The 20,050-nt window shown below is 42.1% G+C and overlaps 1 protein-coding gene across 2 annotated transcripts; it reads right to left on the bottom strand.

The window, feature by feature from the left end:
• Positions 1-7,477: 7,477 nt before the first annotated feature.
• On the bottom strand, positions 7,478-19,169 carry LOC308390043 (uncharacterized protein). Of its 2 annotated transcripts, XR_013970385.1 has the most exons (12): positions 18,875-19,169; positions 16,667-16,865; positions 15,480-15,681; positions 15,222-15,390; positions 14,005-14,098; positions 13,828-13,863; positions 12,338-12,391; positions 12,038-12,165; positions 11,550-11,682; positions 10,410-10,480; positions 9,492-9,795; positions 7,478-9,241 (listed from the first exon to the last, which is right to left on the bottom strand). XR_013970385.1 is itself a non-coding variant. In XM_080871720.1 (11 exons), the coding sequence occupies exons 2-11, from the start codon at positions 16,860-16,862 to the stop codon at positions 9,565-9,567; spliced, it is 1,314 nt and encodes a 437-aa protein (XP_080727846.1). In that variant the 5' UTR covers positions 16,863-16,865; positions 18,875-19,168; the 3' UTR covers positions 7,489-9,564. The 2 variants fall into 2 exon arrangements, 1 of the variants encoding a protein (XP_080727846.1); XM_080871720.1 differs by having other exon boundaries at positions 7,489-9,795; positions 18,875-19,168.
• Between the last annotated feature and the right edge of the window lie 881 nt (positions 19,170-20,050).

The following is a 20,050-nucleotide window of genomic DNA, read 5'->3' as shown; positions in this document are numbered from 1 at the left end:
TCAAAATTTAAAAATGGTTTAAGAGGAACAAACAATTGCTAAATATAAGGGGTCGGGTGCATTGTGTGCCGGGCGGCGGCCAGGAGCGGAGGCCCTGGCGGACTGATCCCCAGCTGCCAAGACTGGCAATTGGGACATGGAATGTCACCTCTCTGGTGGGGAAGGAGCCTGAGTTAGTGCGTATGGTTGAGAGGTACCGGCTAGATATAGTCGGGCTCACCTCTACGCATGGCTTGGGGTCTGGAACCAGTCTCCTGGAGAGGGGCTGGACTTGGTCTCAGTCTGGAGTTGCCCCTGGTGAGAGGCGGTGGGCTGGGGTGGATATTCTAATATCCCCTTGGCTTGCTGCCGGTATGTTGGGGTTTTTCCCGGTGGATGAGAGGGTTTGTTCCCTGCGCCTTAGGGTCCGGGAATGGGTTCTGACTGTCATCTGCGCTTATGCGCCGAGTGGCAGTTCAGAGTACCCAGCCTTCTTAGAGTCCCTGGGTGGGGTGCTGGAAGGTGCTCCACCTGGAGACTCGGTTGTCCTGCTGGGAGGCTTCAGTGCTCAAGTGGGTAATGACAGCGAGACCTGGAGGGGCATGATTGGGAGGAACGGCCTCCCTGATCTGAACCCGAGTGGTGTTTTGTTATTGGACTTCTGTGCAAATCACAGTTTGGCCATAACGAACACCTTGTTCGAACATAAGAGTGTCCATAAGTGCACGTGGCACCAGGACGCTATAGGCCGCAGGTCGATGATCGATTTTGTAATCATATCACCAGACCTGCGACCATATGTTCTGGACACTCGGGTAAAGAGAGGGGCTGAGCTGTCAACTGATAACCACCTGGTGGTGAGTTGGATCAGGTGGCGGGGGAGGACGCTGGACAGACCTGGTGCACCTAAACGCATAGTGAGGGTGTGCTGGGAATGTCTAGCAGAGGCCCCAGTCCGCGAAATCTTCAACGCACACCTCTGGCAGAGCTTCAACAGCATTCCGAGGGAGACTGGGGACATTGAGTCCGAATGGACCATGTTCAGCGTCTCCATTGCCGAAGCTGCTGCATTGAGCTGTGGCCGCAAGGTGGTTGGTGCCTGCCGTCGTGGTAATCCTCGAACCAAATGGTGGACACCAGAGGTGAGGGGAGCCATCAGGCTGAAGAAGGAGTCCTATCGGGCTTGGTTAGCCTGTGGGACTCTGGAGGCAGCCAACAGGTATCGACAGGCCAAGCGGAATGCGGCTCGGGCAGTGGCTGAAGCAAAAACTCGTCTGGGAGGAGTTCGGAGAGGCCATGGAAAAAGACTTTCGGACTGCCTCGAAGAGATTCTGGCAAACCATCAGGCGTCGCAGGAGGGGGAAGCAGTGCTCTACCTGCACTGTGTATAGTGCTGGCGGAGCGCTGCTGACTTCGACTGAGAAAATTGTCAGGCGGTGGAAGGAATACTTTGAGGACCTCCTTAATCCCACTGACACGTCTTCCGAGGAGGAAGCAGAGTCTGGGGATGAGGGGAATGACCCGCAAATTTCCGGAGGCGAGGACACTGAGGCAGTTAAACAACTCCTTGGTGGCAGAGCCCCTGAAGGCTCTGGATGTTGTAGGGCTGTCCTGGTTGACACGCCTCTACATTGTTGCGTGGAGATCAGGGGCAGTATCCCTGGACTGGCAGACCGGGCTGGTGGTCCCCATCTTTAAGAAGGGGGACCGGAGGATGTGTCCCAACTACAGGGGGATCACACTCCTCAGCCTCCCTGGGAAAGTCTATGCCAGGGTGCTGGAAAGGAGAGTTCGTCCGCTAGTCAAACCTCAGATACAGGAGGAACAATGCGGTTTTCGTCCTGGTCGCGGAACACTGGACCAGCTCTTTATCCTCTCAAGGATACTTGAGCATGCATGGGAGTTTGCCCAACCAGTCTACATGTGTTTTGTGGACTTGGAGAAGGCATTCGGCCGTGTCCCTTGGGGTGTCCTGTGGGAGGTGCTGCGGGAGTATGGGGTGTCTGGCCCATTGCTATGGGCCATTCAATCCCTATACAACCGTTGCAAGAGCTTGGGTCGCATTGCCGGCAATAAGTCGGACTGGTTCCCGGTGGGTAATGGGCTCTGCTAGGGCTGCCCTTTGTCACTGATTCTGTTCATAAGTTTTATCGACAGGATTTCTAGGCGCAGCCAAGTGGCGGAGGTCTTTCACTTTGGTGGCCTCAGAATCTTATCTCTGCTTTTCGCGGATGATGTGGTTCTGTTGGCTTCATTGGGTGAGGGCCTCCAGCTTGCACTGGAACGGTTCGCAGCCGAGTGTGAAGCAGTGGGAATGAGGATTAGCACCTCCAAATGTGAAGCCATGGTTCTCAGCCGGAAATGGGTGGAGTGCCCACTCCGGGTCGGGGATGAGTTCCTGCCCCAAGTGGAGGAGTTCAAGTATCTCGGGGTCTTGTTCGCGAGTGATGGGAGAAGGGAGCCGGAGATCGACAGACAGATTGGTGCAGTGGCTGCAGTGGTGCGGACGCTGCACCGGTCCGTCGTGGTGAAGAGGGAGCTGAGTGTAAAAGTGAAGCTCTCAATTTACCAGTCGATCTACGTCCCTACCCTCACCTATGGCCACGAGCTGTGGGTAGTGACCGAAAGAACGAGATCGCGGATACAAAGGGCAGAAATGAGCTTCCTCCGGAGGGTGGCTGGCCTCTCCCTTAGAGATAGTTCGGCCATCCGGGAGGGGCTCAGAGTAGAGCCGCTGCTCCTCCACATCGAAAGGAGTCAGCTGAGGTGGATCGGGCATCTGACAAGGATGCCTCCTGGGCGCCTCCTGGGGGTGTCCCACCGGGAGGAAGCCCCGGGGCAGACCCAGGACACGCTGGGGAGATTATATCTCTCAGCTGGCCTGGGAACGCCTTGGTGTTCCCCCGGATAAGCTGGAGGAGGTGGCTGGGGAGAGGGAGGTCTGGGCTTCTCTGCTTAGGCTGCTGCCCCCACGACCCGGCCCTGGATAAAGCGGATGAAGATGGATGGATGGATAAAATAGTCTTATTTGGAAATTTCCTTCGAAATGCACAAGTGCAGATTCATTTAGATTGTGTGGAAATTGAAAGAGTGCATAAGTTTCTTGGTGTGATTATAGATGATAAATTAAGCTGGAAGTCACATATAAATCATATACATAACAAAATTTCAAGAAAGAGCCATAAGGATAATCCATAAAAGTGGTTACAGAGATCATACAAATCCACTATTCTTAAAATCAAAAATTCTAAAATTCACAGATCTGGTTCATTTTCTAACTGCACAAATTATATATAAAGCAATAAACAACCTACTTCCTGACAATATTCTCAAATTGTTTTCTAAAAGGGAACGGGGATACAATTTGAGGGGGGAATTAAATTTAAAACATCCTTGTATCCGTACAACATTAAAAAGTTTTTGCATCTCTGTGTGTTGAGTAACGCTGTGGAACAGACTATGTAAAGATATGAAACAATGTCCGATCATGGTGCAATTTAAACAGTGGTTTAAGGATATGGTTTTTGCAGGGTGCAGGGAAGAGGTTGAGAGTTGATAGGGTGTTCTTGTCCAATATTTTCATATGTGTGCGGGTGCACGGGTATGTTGGTATGGGTATATATATATCTGTAGGTTTTGTATCCCTTGAGGTGTTACTGGGGTTATTGAAAATGTGTATATGTGTGTATGTGTATACAGTGGGGCAAAAAAGTATTTAGTCAGCCACCGATTGTGCAAGTTCCCCCACTTAAAATGATGACAGAGGTCAGTAATTTGCACCAGAGGTACACTTCAACTGTGAGAGACAGAATGTGAAAAAAAAATCCATGAATTCACATGGTAGGATTTGTAAAGAATTTATTCGTAAATTAGGGTGGTGGACACACAATTAGGTGTGTTATTAGGTTAGGTACACACACACTTGTACCCCTCTCCTTGTTCGGCCTGTGAGTTTAGGTGGACGGCCTCGTCTTGGTAGGTTTACAGTTGTGCCATACTCCTTTCATTTCTGAATGATCGCTTGAACAGTGCTCCGTGGGATGTTCAAGCCTTGGGAAATCTTTTTGTAGCCTAAGCCTGCTTTAAATTTCTCAATAACTTTATCCCTGACTTAGACAACCTCTGAGGTCATCATGGAGCAGCTGTATTTATACTGACATTAGATCACACACAGGTGCACTCTATTTAGTCATTAGCACTCATCAGGCAATGTCTATGGAGAACTGACTGCACTCAGACCAAAGGGGGCTGAATAATTACACACACCCCACTTTTCAGTTATTTATTTGTTTGGAATGTTTGGAAAAATGTTTGGAATCATGTATGATTTTCGTTCCACTTCTCACGTGTACACCACTTTGTGTTGGTCTTTCACGTGGAATTCCAATAAAATTGATTCATGGTTGTGGCTGTAATGTGACAAAATGTGGGAAAGTTCAAATACTTTTTCAAGCCACTGTAAATGCATAAACATGCAAGATCTCCTGCCTGAAGTGCGGGAGTGAGCAAATTTATTAGACCACCCGTCGTAAATGCATGAAAATACAAATATTTTAGAAACATGCCAAAAGCTTTTTAACACAATAATTGTTGTTTTTTTATTAGGCAATTGACAAACTGAATTAATGTTTCTTTACCCAAAATTAAGCCGGCACACTGAGAAATCAGAAATCAATCAAGTAAGCAAGTAAATAACTCTAAATTGGCATCTTAATAAAGATAATAATAATAACTGAGTTCAGTTTTATTTTATTATATTTATATATCACCAAATCACAACAGCAATTGCCTCAAGGCACAATAATATGCTTGACTATTTTTCCGACTATTTTGTAAAAATGTAAATAAAAAAAATTGTGGATAAAACATCAATAATATTTTTGCAGTAAAAATATTATTTTATTTAAATAGCCTGCATATACTGCTCAGTTAACCATTACAGAAAACCCAAAAAGGATTCCTTTAATTATCAACACTGTCAATATTTGGGATAAAACTTTCATTGAGGAGCGGACAAATACATTTGCTAAGAACTGTTTACCAATCGAAACAAGACACCCTTCAGCCCAATTAGCTTAAAATCTAAAGTGATACATGTTGTTTTTTACTATGTCAAAAAACAATTAAGCTAGTTTTCGTGATTTCATGATTTTAGAACACTTAACCCCTTTGAAGCAAATATGTGATTTCTTTGTCATATTGGCCATGAGAGATGTCCAAGCGCTATTGTCCATAAACGGGGGGAATGGTGTGTATGATTGTGGAAATCAGTGTATTCGGAAAATGGGGACAGAGCGTCGTCTTTGATAGCTTCCTACCCAACCAGTGAAAGCTTCAATGCAGAATGATTCCTGCTCCTAGCCGTTCATTGGCTCGCCATCCTTTTCCATACCCCAAAAGGTTCACCTGGCCTGCATTAAATAAACAAGGCCAATAAGAAATCACAAGAATAATACAAAAATGTCAGCCAGTTAAGCTAAAATACATTAAGTTATTCCTGTTTACACAACTTATAAATAGATAAACAAACAGTATATTTAACCAATAAGGATTTAACTAAAACATTTCAACTGCTATCCGGTTGTTCAGTGATGACGCGACGAATCCTACTTCCGGGTCTAAAGTAGTCTGCGTTTAATATGGCATTTGTGTTGTTAACATGTTTAATGTTATGTATTTTCTTCTATTTGATCTCAAAAAGCTCCTAAAACAGTCAGTGATCACTGTTAACCTCCCTCGGCTTTTATTACCGCTAATCATTTATTTAAGCTCAGTTTTTAAAACCTTAGGATGTAACTACAGCCCAGCCCATGCAGCAGTATATGAATGACTAACTTCGTATTGTGGATGGATTATCTCAGTTGTTCTCCTGGCTGAAGTTTGGTCCTTTTACAGCATCCTGCCATGCGATTACATTTGTTCCTGACCACCGAGAACACTCACGGTAACTTTTATCGAGTGGGGAAAAAAGTTAGCTTGTTTATATTATGCTAACATAGCTGTGTCGCTAGCGGTCACGTAGCACATCATTATATACCAGCTAGCCAAACTTCAGTAACCCTACAAACGTCACTGCTGTTTAGTTTTCTGTCTTCATTTATGCTGGAAGTGATAGCAGAGCTGTACGTTTTAATTTGTTTCCAAAACCCCGCAGTCAGGACATGCTATATTGTATACCCAAGGAGCTCATCGTGGACTACAGGAGGAATGCTGACCCACATCCACCCATCCACATTAAGGGGACGGCTGTGGAGCGTGTGAGCAGCTTCAAGTTCCTGGGAGTCCACATCTCCGAGGATCTCACCTGGACGACCAACTGCTCCAAGCTGGTCAAGAAGGCTCACCAGCGCCTCTTCTTCTTGAGGACTCTGAGGAAGAACCACCTGTCCTCAGACATCCTGGTGAACTTCTATCGCTGCACCATCGAGAGCATCCTGACCAACTGTATAACAGTCTGGTACAAGAACTGCTCTGCCTCGGACCGGAAGGCGTTGCAGAGGGTCGTGAAAACTGCCCAGCGCATCGCCGGAGCACCACTTCCTGCCATAAAAGACATCTACAGGAAGCGGTGTCTGAAAAGGGCTGGGAAAATCATCAAAGACCCCAGTCACCCATCACATGGACTCTTCACCCTCCTGCCCTCTGGGAGGCGCCACAGGAGCCTCCGGACTAAGACCACCAGGTACCGGAACAGCTTCTTCCCCACAGCTGTCAGACTCCTGAACTCTGCCTCCTGACATCTGACCCACGTTAAACTCATGGACTGAACATACACACCCACAATGGACAACTGTACCCTCAAACACAATAATAACATGGACTGAACCACCACTCACAACCACTAGCACTTTATATAGCCTCTGTAGAAACTATCTACACCCTCACTTATCTTAACTGCACTACTGTATAGCTCTGTGTAAATAATCATTCTGTACATTCGATAATTTTTAATCCTACAACTGTTTACAACTTGCATAGTTCCCATTTCTGTATAGCTGTATATCCCAGATTCTGTAAAGTTATTTATTTCATATTCTGTATAGTTTTTCATATTTATATCCTGTTCATATCCTGTACATAGCTTGTACTCACTACAGCCTGTACATACTTATAGTTATAGAATATTCACAACATACTTCATACCGTGTACATTATAACATACCATAATAGACCCATTTCTGTAATATACTTACATATCTATACCATTGCTAATATATATTGTAATATATCTATATCACTAAAGCACTTCTGGATGGATGCAAACTGCATTTCGTTGCCCTGTACCTGTGCATGTGCAATGACAATAAAGTTGAATTCTATTCTATTCTATTCTAATTCTATTTAGATAGAAGCTAGCGAGCTAACTCCCTGCTAACTTCTAACTCCGTTAAATGTCATAAATTCCGTTTTCATGGATGCCTGAATGTTAAACTCAATTGTTACACCTGGTAGAGCAGATCGCTGATCATTTTATTAAAGATGAAAGACTTTAGACAGTTTTTCAACTCTCAGTAATGCCATAGTGATCATTTGATATATGGACCTGCAGCGGAGTTTAGACCCAGACACGGCTAGTGACGTCAGACTGAACAACCGGATACACATAATATATAGCTTCACAACATTTGTTATTCAACAACTATCGGTCAAATCAAAAATCAAAATCAAATTGTTTGGACCGGCAGCAGCCAATTAACCTATTGGCTGAGCAAAGTTATGTGGTTGGAGTCATGCATTTGTGATGCGTTCATTAGCAGGAAATAAGTGCAGGAAATTACTAAATTCTAGTAAAACAGATTTTACTCTGGGTTGCACTTGTACTTGTGACATGTGCAGTGACAATAAAGTTGAATTCTATTCTATTCTATTCTATATTCTTCAAGAACAGCTTGTTGCCCTATTGGGGCCCCTTGTTAACTCTCTCTCTGATTCTATAAATAACCTGGGCATCTATTTGGATAGCTCCTTTAAGCCCAAAAAAGTGTCATCTGTAGTTAAATCTAGCTTCTTTCAACTATGCCAGATTTCTAAAGCTAAGCGTTATATACAATACAGGAGACTTTGAAAAACTGATCCATGCTTTTGTGACCTCCAGGTGTGACTATTGCAATTCTCTTTACTGTAGTCTCCAATCCGTCTCTCTTCAAAGGCTACAACTGTCAGAATCCTGCGGCTCACCTTCTTGCCAGAGCTGGAAAAATTGATTCTATCACTCCAGCTCTTGTTGATTAAATTGGTTACCTATCAAATATTGCGGTCAGTTTAAAATTTGGCTACTCCCTTTCAAAATTCAGAATAATATTGCACCCAGTCAGTTATCTCACTGATCTTCTCAATCTGTACACTCCTCGCTGAGCGTTAAGATCATCAGGTCAATCACTCCTGGCCCAACCTAAGTTTAAGTATGTGACGTTATTGAGGCTTCTTATCAGATGTGTTTTATGCTGAAACCAGCAAAAATTAAATGATTCATCATTCTGATAAAATGTTTCGTGCATGTTCATCGAGCCAAACATATATTTACTATATTACTTCATCATTGGATCTGGACATGAACCTGCAACATGAAGTGGATACTGATACCAAACTTTGCAGAAACCTTGGTTTTTAGTTTAAATGACCAAATAACATCCAATCAAAAATAACAACCTTCTTTCAAGGCTAGAAGTAACATCCCCCAAACTCTCCCCAGACATGCCACCCGCCACACCTCATCTGGTGCAGATAATTAGCAATTATGCCTCAACAACACCCAGACGCTCAGACTCAGTACAAGGCAAGTAGGGGTTACAGAGGGTGTAACACCTCATCACTGTATTATATCATTTACATTGTTGACCCTGTTTTTACCTCTGAGCATGACATTAAGCTCTCATTAGCACAATCCCATTTTAGATCAGCGTTTAGCATATACACTTTAGGATTACAGAATTTAAGATGAGATTTTCCTAAAAATGATATAGGTAGACAGCTCATTCTAATTGTTATATGTTCCATACAGTGTGTATGATTTTCTGACTTGCCCCCAAAATTACAACTATTCTCTAAGTATTAACTTTATTTCCAGCCTTAATCATGCATCATCATTCATGTTTTTAAACATTCTTTTTTCATTCTAATAGAAAAACTGTTCCACTTGTTCTCTCACATAATTTCAAACCTTTAATAACCAGGAATTTAAAAAGTATTTATAAAGAACTTGTTAAAAAAAAACCTCAAAATGAACACGAAGAGGTTGGAGACCAGATGATTAAAGTGGGGTCTGCAAACACAAAGAATCCAAGAAAACCATCAAATTACAGGAACCATGACATAAACTATAACAATAATGTAAATAACTTAATAAAAGTATGTTACTTTAATAAAATGTGAATTCTGTTGGTTATTTTTTGTCTTTTTGTCTCTTTGAAAGATGACAGAGTTATACAAGAAACAAAATCAGAGTGAGACATTGAAATAAAGTTCACCAATTGTTGAATCAACCATGGACATCAAAACTATGCTGTATTCACCTGACTGGACACTGAACCATCACAAGCATCAGCTGCTGTAAAAGCACATTAACAAAGATCACAGCAGCTGACATTAAGGGTTTGTTGTGGGCTGCATCAGGCTGAGTCCTTGCACAGCGAGGCACAGAACCTCCAGCAGAACCTCTGGGGGCAGCTCGGGCCGGTCCCAGCCGTCACTCAACTCTTTCAGCTTCTGATCGTTCAAACAGATGAACTCGGCCGCCCAGCGGAGCTCCCCTCCCTCCTGCAGGGGGACGGGCAGGGACTCTGGCAGTTTGGCCCGACCGTCCTTCAGACCATCCACCTGGAGAAGCAGAGAGGGAGCTGTTCTCAGATCAGATTCAAACATGAGGAAGACTCTGCCCACAGGCTGCTGATAGTGGGCGGAGCTGCTGTTGATGTGCTTTTACACGTGTGGGATTTTCTGTTTAGTTTTAGTTTTATTCTTCATCATAAAAACATGATAGACGATGTTTTAAGGCAACGGTCCACAACCCCCGGGCCTCGGACCGGTACCGGTCTGTGAGTCATTTGGTACCGGGCCGCGAGAGTTGAGGCTCAGGTGTGAAATGTATAGTTTCAGGGTTTTTATCGGTTTTCAGCGTTATTTTGTTATCGTTTTTATCGTTTACTCGGTTTTCCTGGGTCTTTTCACGTGTGTTATGAATAAAAAAAATTTTCGGTACCGGTACTAGTTTTATTTTATCGTATTTATCCGCGACACCTTAAAGGGCGGTCCATGAAAATATTGTCGGGCATAAACCGGTCCGTGGCGCAAAAAAGGTTGGGGACCGCTGCTTTAAGGTGTCAGATTACACATGTTCAGTGTGCTGAGTCTGTAGGATAAGGTGTGATGAGACTGGCAGCTGTTGAGAGGAGCATGTAGATGAATGCAGATGAATGAGTGAATGGACCCACCAGCTGATTGAGCACTCTCAGAGTGTCTGGACTGCAGCAGGTCAGAAGTGGGGGCACTTCATCTGGCAGAGCTGCACAAACATGAAGAAGAAAGACAAAGTTTGATGACGATGTGACGAACTGAAACACTGAAACACTTTGCTTCAGATGTGTCAATAAAACTGTGAGCTGAGCTCTCACACACTCCCAAATAACACCTGAGCAGCTTTATCTCAGCTCCACCACCTCCTGCTCACATACCACACCTCATGTGGAGGATCTACATGTTACTGGATGGGATAAATGTCTCAGAGCGGGTCATCTGACTGGGTTCAGTGACCAGGTACCTAAAGCTGCTCACCCTCTCCACTTCAAGTCTCCTAACTTGAAGTTTATCCGGGGCTTCAAGCTAGGGGACTTGAAGTGGAGAGGGTGAGCAGCTTTAGGTACCTGGGCGTCTACATCAGTGAGGACCTCACCTGGACACTGAACACCACACAGCTGGTCAATGGCTGTATTTCCTAAGGAGGCTGAGGAAATTTGGTATGTCAGCCAAGATCCTCAGCAGGTTCTACAGCTGCGTTATGGAGAGCACACTGACCAGCTGCATCTCTGCATGGTACGGCAGCACTACTGCTATGGACTGCAAACACCTGCTGACAGTGATAACAACTGCCGAGAATATCATTAGGACTCCACTGCCCTCTCTGCAGAGTATCTACCATCGCAGAGTCTAAAGGAGAGCTGCCTCCATCCTCAAAGACCCCACGCACACCCAACACGGTCTGTTCACACTTTTGCCCTCGAGACGAAGGTTTAGAAGTGTGAAATCCAGAACATCCCAATTCAACAACTCCTTCTTCCCCACTGCTATCAGATTCTTGAGCAGCTGACCTATTTCAACAGTAATACTATTTTTTGCACATCAGGTCATCTTGCATATTAAGCTCATAGCTCTTTTGCACACACATTTATTTCACTCTTAAATTTTGTCTTCATTTATTTATTTATACTATTTGTATTTTATCTGTTCTATTTCTATTTGTATATACTAACTGGGCATCTGTGTGTGGACAGCAAAGAAAGAATTTCATTGCACAGAGAAATGCTTTTCTTTGTATAGATGACAATAAACACTTTGAATCTTTGAATCTGACTTACTGTGCAGAGCGCTGACCAACATATGAACAGCATTCTGCTCACTTGTGGAGATGTTTGAGACATTGAGAAGGTCCATGAAGGAAGAGACAGCCTCAGACTCACACTCAAACACTCCATTACTGCAATGATCCAGCTGAGAGGAGCAGAGGATTGTGATTATTATTAATATTATTGTTAATAGTCTTGTTCTGGAGCATACATTTGTAGAAAGCAAGAGCTGGGGGTGGGCTACAGAGCAGCTTCCAGATGGGAGGAAAGTGACACACAGCTTGGCAGCGTGGTGTACCTGAACTAAAGCTGTGCTTGATTTAAGATCACAAATACAATCAGCAGGTCTGTTCTTTGTTCAGATAAACAAATAAAAAATAAGACAGGCCTGCTGTCCATCTGCCTGTAAGAGAGAGAAGTTTCCACCATTGCATTAACTGATAAAGACGTCAGTGAGAGATGAAACCTGATGAGGAGCTTTTTGTAAATATTCTCCTTACTGTTTTATCCAGCAGAGAGAGATTGTCTCCATCCTCTACGAGCTTGCTGAGTGTTTGCAGCAGATCACAACGGGTCGACTCAGGAAGATCTGCCAGCGGCTGCAGTAGAGCTTCCTTCATCTCTAGTTCTGCAGCAAACAAAGAAACAGCAGCAATGAGCTGACCACACTGTCAGTACATGAAAACAGAGTTTGTGCTGGAACCAGCAGTTTGTTAAACAGCAGGTCTTAAATCTCTAAAGATAACAAGCGGATTATTTCAGAACTGTGAAGAGCTCAGCAGATTTAAACACACACTTACCTTCTTTTACTTTTTTCACAGTTGGATTGCTTACGTCATCACAAAGGAGCCAATCTGGAAACAGATCTCAAAGTGATTATCACCAGAAACTCTGAAAGTCTTTACTCTTACAAAACTGAACCACAGACAAACACACATTTTACAATAAAAGTCTGGACAGACCGACTCTTTGTTTATTCTTAGTTTTTTTTTTCCTACTGATATTCAACTGATAACTACACTTTATTGCCAAAAGTCACTCGTCTGACATGACACGCATGTGACATCCCATTGTTAATCCACTGGGTTTATTATGATGTCGACTCACCCTTTACAGATAAAAAAGCTCTCAACTCTTCTCAGCCAGGTTTAAAAGTGTTTATGGGAATTTTTGCCCATTCTTCCAGAAGCACATTTGTGAAGTCAGACAGGGGTTTTCAATAAGAACGTCTGACACACAGACTCTGCTCTAATTCTTCCAAAATGTTTTCTATCGTGTTGACATCAGAACTCTGTGCAGGCCAGTCAAGTTCTTCCATACCGGACTAACTGATCCATGTCTTTATGGACCTACTGTGCGCATTTATGTTGGAACGGGAGGGGGCTGTCCCCAAATTGTTTCTACAAAGTTGGTAGTAGGAAGTTTTCCAAGATGTCTTGTTATGTTGACGCACTAACACTTCCTTTCCCTGGAACTAAGGTGCCAGGCCCTGCTGCTGAAAAACAGCCGAATACCATAATACTCGCTCCATCAAACTTTATACTAAGCACAATGCATCCAGAGAAGTTCTTGACAGTATTTTTAATTTCTTCTTCTTCAATAACACCATTCAAGCAATTTTTCCACACTTGCTACCTCCTGCTGGAACGCCAAAAAAGACCTCTAGGTACCGTTCAAAAAGACACTGAAAGACAGTCAGTTGGTTTTCAACATTAAAATGTTTGCTGGTTATTTCCTGCAAATTGTATCTGCAGAAAGTAAAACTCTGAAGGTAGAGACTCCGTGTAGAGAGCACTCTCTCCTGGGATAATGAAATGTGAGCACCTTTGTGTCTGTCTGTGAAGTTTTTTGGCTATTCATAATTATTTTTGGTGTGGAACCTAAAAAAAAAAACAACCCAAAAAAAACAAAGCTCATAGTCCAATGAGGATGACACTAAGCATAGGTCTAATCGTGGTTGGTTGAAATGTTGAAATGTTCACCTGAACAGGAAAAGGAGGGATTTATGACAAAGAGAGAAACAGCATAAGGACTTTTTTACTGATGTAAGCATTTCAATCTGGAAAGTGTCTGATTTTAACTCTGATGCTGAATAAATAAACTCTGAATAAACTCAGCAGTCTAAAGTGAAAGCTCGATGCTCCGTCGTCTTTGGTTTACAGTTTGATACAGATGTTTTTCTCTTAGTAACATTGACTAACTGTGAGTGCAACTGTGAATACAAATATGACATCAAAAAAATGTTTTCAAATTTGCAAAAGAAGAGAAGTTCAGACACCCAGTGACCTACCGAGTAAACTACGAGTCCATGGCTCACATGAGATCTCTAAATGAGAGAAAAAGAGAAAGACTACTCAGTAACACCGACACACACACACACACACACACACACACACACACACACACACACACACACACACACACACACACACACACACACACATTAAACACAGTGTTGTGCTCTTACTCAGTTTCTCATTCTCTATCTTTATCTCCACCAGGCTATAAGCAAAGATGGATTTTGCTGGCACAGTGAAGCTTGTCTCCGCCTTACTGCTCCCCTGAAGAAATACAATATTATTATTATTATTTAGACCAATAATACATCTTTACAATCACAACGAGAGGGAGACAAGGTCAGAGAATCTTTACTATGACTTTGAGAGTTCTGGAGCTGCTGACAGCAACAGATCCACAGAGGGCAACCCCACACGAACCACAGATATACTCAGAGAACTGGAGTTATAGTAAGTAACAACTATTTTGACTATTTGCAAATGATTTCTCCTTCTGCTCAGTGTTTATTGGCGGTTGACAAACAACGTATTGGCGCATTACCCCACCAAGTTTATCGAGTGTGCACCAAAATGTCACTTAAAGATTAGATCCGATCATACAAATGCGTTTATCAAAGACAACTAAACATTGCCTGATAACTGTTACTTCTAGAAATACTTCTCAATAAATCAATTAACTCTAGTTTCAGTTTAATTCTGTTTAGGTTTTGAATCAGTGGTCTCATTTCAAAATCGTTGCTATATGTTCAGTGTTCCCACATGGTCACTTTAACAGTAGAAAGTTGTATTTATCGCTCTTTGTCACTCATGTCTATGTCACTCTTTTACTGCACTGTTTACTACCTGCACTGTTCTCACATGCCACCAAACCTGCAGGTTAAAGCTTGTTTAATGTCCAGTCACAGTGAGCTGTGTCTTCTTACAATCAGCTCCACCAGATATTATCTGGACAAGTTCAGACCTGCAGTGCCACCCAGGATAAATAACACCTCCAGCCACGGTTTAAGTTCAGTACCAGGCTTTAAGCCTTGTTTAGTCTGCATTTCTTCACTGAGCCTGAAGGAACATTGGGGTGACAGGATAAGTGTCCAACCCTCTTTACACATGAGACATGGATAAAGGCTTCAAACACTATGTCTGTAAATAAACCAAAAACATTGGCATATTATGTACTGATTATAACAGTCCGAGAAGTCTGCTGTTCATGGTTGTTGAATTTCAAATAAACTACCTTAGTGCCCCACCTAGCAGGTTTGTCTCCTAACAGTGGCCCTGGAATGACTCCTACAAGGTCTTGGTTTGCCCTAAAACAGTCTATGGGTTCCTGTATGTGAAGATCAGAAACAGATACTCTTGTCCCTGCAGACCGCTGAATTCACTCACTCACCTTTGCAAAGACACTCAGCATCTTTACATAAGAAGTGAAAATGGAGCCATCAGTCGTAGACTTTCTAATAATTTTGACAGGACTGGAGTTGTAAACTATTTGAGAGACAAACATCAGTTTATCCTTCTCTTTCAGTCCCAGCAGGTTCAAGGTATCCTTGTGTATTTTCCTGGATTTAAAAGGATCCAACACAGAGGAAAAATTGGCTTTTATTTTGAAAATACACAAATAAATAAATAATCAAAAAGACAGACGTACCTGCCCTTGAATCTGCTCACCACAGTTTTAACATTGGCCTTCTTTGTCATCATGCTGACGGGCTGAACCAGTCCATCCACAGAACTAGTGCTGGCATTAATATAAGCTTCACCCACATTACTGCATTCTCCACCTATACCTCCACTCCCACTCTTCTCTGTAGTGATCCTAAAGTCTTCTACCAAGACTTCCTCGGTGTAATCTGGCAGGAGAATGGAGCATCATTTTTCATACTCGGTTTCATTTTTTTCTGTTTCATATGAGGTCAGCATGCTGTCATGCAGGTCAGCTCAGTGAGGGTGAACTGTTTAGGAGACACAGGTTCATGAGTGGCAGGGTTAGTGGGCTTAGAAACCTTTTATTCAAGGCTTTACAGCGCTGGGTCTTTTTTTACTGTGCATAATCAAGATCTGGAAATGTGTGTTTTCACTTTACATTCTGAGGCGCTGTGGCTTCGGCTTCTTTTGGCCAATTTGCACGATTGACATCTCTTTTGAATTGTTTCAGCCAAATGAATCACAGCAATGTGGCATTGTTCATGTCAGTTCCACTAATTAGAAATTACAAGGTGAAAAATACACATCACCCTAAATTACAACACTTGCCCTGTAACAATCAAATGTCTGTAACTGGGCAGAAAATGGTGATTTTTAACGGAAACGTCTCTGAGGCATTGTGGAAGATGAAGTAAGGAAGGAAACATTCTGTAGAGCCAAATGGATGTTTACACATTGGAAATAACGAGCACGGTAAGCCCGATTTTCATGTTATTGATTGTCGATTATCAAAAATATTATGATCTTCTTTTGTGGCTGGTTTGGTGAATTTTTGTCACATTGTGATGAAACTTGCAAACCATCCTATCTTTGTAAATATGAACTACAAGTATACTTTGATAGGTAAAGTTAAGTGGTAAACAATCCTACTTAAATTTATGCTGGAATTATTGTGTGAATTAATGTGCATAAATTATGTATGATGGGATGGTATGCCGGAACACCGGGACTTTTATTACCAAGTCCATGTTACAGACGATTAAACGGGAACTTTGCCCTCTTGCTCCCAGTACCAGGGGCAATGGAGGGTAAATTTTAAACTGTCTCCTAAACAGCTCACCAGGTGAACCTGTTGACCTTCCTTCATAGAACCATGGTTACTCAGTAACGCCTTGTTTCTTGATAACATACCTGGAGAGAAGTTTTCTTCCTCGGTGAGCTCGGGCAGGCTATAGTGTATCACTTTGTACTTCTGTACCGGCCAAAAAATTCCCTCAGTGACTTTGACCAGAGTCAGCAGATCCATTTTACAGTTTAAGTTATCATTAGAGATGAGGTCTGTTCCTCCCAGCGTCTGGACAAATGCTTTGGCTTCAGCAGCAAACATCTTCTGTGGAAACAAGAATAACATTTCTGTACGTCAGCACAGAAGATTTCCATTTTTTTTTTCTACATTTATGGCACAGGAAGATCTTGAGGAAAGTAGTTTCTAGTTATTTGGCAGGTTTAGATGCATCAGTCAAAGCAGATGACTCAGTTAAAATATAATCAACAAATAAGAATTAACAGGGAAACTGAGATTAAAACACTCAGGGGGTGTCTGTATGGTTGGTGCAGATTTTCATACCAGGTGCCCTCCCTGATGCATTGCTACGAATTATATGTCATAACAAATGCACAAGCAAAAAGATAATCCAAGCAAATAATTTCATTTCGCTGGCGCAATTACATTTCTCTACAGTTTCACGCTCTCTGCATTTGGAGAGAAATCCTGCTCGCACGACTACATTTACTTTTGACAGTTGGAGGCAGAACCTAAGGCAGGACGGGGTCACTTTGATGGACACCAGATTACTCAGCTCCCTGTGGGTTCAGGCTCCACTGTAATATTTCATCCAGATAATGTTTGGGTCCTCTGAACAGACAGACTGTGGAGTGGACTGGAGAGCAGGATGTGACAGGCTGTCATTTGGTAAGTAGCTCATTGGTCTGAACTAGTGTCTGATAAACAGCTGTTGCATCATGCTTTGGAAATCTAAAGGCTCCTATTACTACATTACACACAGTGATTGTAGCTGCTGTGTGACAGGTGTGCTAAGTTGTAATGCTTTGTGGTTATATCTGTAGTTACCTAAATCCTTTACTTATATAAAAGTAATAATACTATATTTATGTACATTCTGTAAAAGTACATTTTACTTAAGTAAGTACAAATATTATTCATGAAAATAATACAATTATATATCATTGTTGAGTAGTTAAAGTGTACAACACAGCTGGAGCTAATTCACTGAAGCTAAACCACACAACAATTTATTAGCTGATTTATATTTTATATTAATCTCATTCTGATTAGACTTCATAATGGAATATGTGCATGAATAAATACAATAAAATAAATAAATGAAAGCATCTGTGCTACACACCAGTCTTGAGGATTTTGTGACTTTTTGAAAGTAAGTTTGCCAGGTTAATACCTCCTCAAAAGTCCTCCTCAAAGTCAAGTGAGAGTTTGTTGCAGAGCTGCCTGAACACAACCGACACTCAAAAGTCTCTGAATCTTTCTGAGGTTATAACAAAAAGATGATGTCATAACAATCCGTAGTTTTGTCATTCAGAGCGAATTTGCTCACACAGAGCTGATCGCCTGCACGTCTTTACTTCTGAACCACTCAGCTTCTTCAAGATGCTCCTTTTACCCCGATCATCTCACAAGTTAAAGTCATCAGTATGCAGATTTTCCACCGCCTTGTTTTAGCCCACAGTGGTATTACTGTCAGAGGCAATGAGTCTGGGAATAAATGTATTTGTGTTTGTTTTTTTAATATGGCTTTACATGTATTGACTCCTGCAGTAAAAAATCAGTAATGATCTCACTGATGGCATTGCTGGAAGCTAAATGACATCTGCTTGCTTTTCCTTAGTGTTTCTACATGTGCATGTTAATACAGGGGTGCACTTACAAACTGCTCTAAACAGGATCTTCATCACTTCTCATCTGAGCAGAAATAAGATATTTTTCACATTTGATGCTCTCTTTGTGGGATTATCCAGTAACATGTTATAAAGGTTATGGCATTTACTTTGTTAGTAATACAAATGAATATGATGACAAGAATTGAGATACTGAGATTTTATAAATAATAAAATCTGCTCCAACTTCATCACCTGCAGAATCAATGTTATGCAGAGCTGATGCATGTAAAACCAAATATGATGTTCAATACACTCAAATATGCTTTACCTACTGTTTGATTACTATTTAAATGCGTGCATACATGCAGATGGATCTGATATAATTTTGAACTGTTCATCAGGCTGTAAGCATGTAAAACTTTTTCATGCCTGTGTCCTGACAGCAAAGTTAACGTGAAACATGAATCTTAAAGAGTTTCTTACCTCCGGCAGATTTTCACACCCAACGGCTAAACCAGTTCAGACAATGAATCACTGCACAGTCACACGTGTCAGGGTCAGGTCAATGCAGAGTGCAACAGCTGGAGGTCCCACAAAGCAGCAGGAAGCTTCTTCTAAAAAGAAAATTTAGTTTAAAGTCTGCGTTTAACAGATTTAAAACCAGAGAGGAAAACAACACAAAGCCTGTGTTTGAGTCTCTCAGCTGAAAATATGCTGCAGTGTCTGTGAAGAGCAGCAGGGCGTGTGCTGAAGACGGTAAACACGCTGCAACAGAAAAACCTGTTGGCTCATTTTACAGCGAGAAAAACTTCACAGAAACCTGTAGGAACCTGTGAGACTGCTTTTTTTAAACTCTCTCTTTATAAACAATAGATTCTTCAGTAAAACTGTCACTGACTGCTGATTACTCTGGTAATCTCTGTCCAAACATTTAAGGACATGACTGTGCATGCAGCAGCTTGTAAGTTCTGCTGAACTGTGACACAGCAACACAATGTTTTTGTTTTGTTTCTTCAGAAAAGTGAAAAAAGAATGCATTTAAGTTGGGCAAATCTACATGCTGTGCTCTCACTTGCTTATATACTGAAGTTTTACTTCAAAATCACTTGAGGAAAATCCTGAGGTGTACGGTGAAAATGAGACTCCCACTCATCAATTTTAACAGCAGCGTTTTAACTTTCGTTAACATCTGAACCTGTTGTGTCGACCTTACAGCAGCGCTGAGTCTCCTGTTACATGTTACATGTCTTCATGGTCAACCCTGATTATAAGAAATATTAGCATAGTATATTTTTTTCAGATGTGTAGATTAAATCCTGTTTCAAATTGATTTCAACTTTCTTCAGAATTGCAGATGCAGCATTTTTCCTCATGATGGCGCCGGTAAGTCTCCTCTCACATCTCTGGAAACTCCAACAAGCCACAAGAAGTAAATGTTTTAAAATGTGAGTAATAATGAGAAACCCTAAAGCAGAACTGAAACTCCGTTTGATAAATTAAATCTTTCATTAAAGGTTGCTTGGACTGAAATGTTTTTTTGATGGTTGAAAAATAAATAACTGTAACGTTTTCCAGATGGAGATCTGCAGGATGAAACCATAAACACAGAAAGTCCTCTTAAAAAGGGCATAAGGTTCTGTTAGAGATTCTTTTATCAAG

The sequence above is a fragment of the Rhamphochromis sp. 'chilingali' genome (genome assembly GCF_963969265.1).
Source record: "Rhamphochromis sp. 'chilingali' genome assembly, chromosome: 2".
Classification (NCBI taxonomy): Eukaryota; Metazoa; Chordata; class Actinopteri; order Cichliformes; family Cichlidae; genus Rhamphochromis; species Rhamphochromis sp. 'chilingali'.
This window is presented reverse-complemented; position numbering and strand designations above follow the sequence as displayed.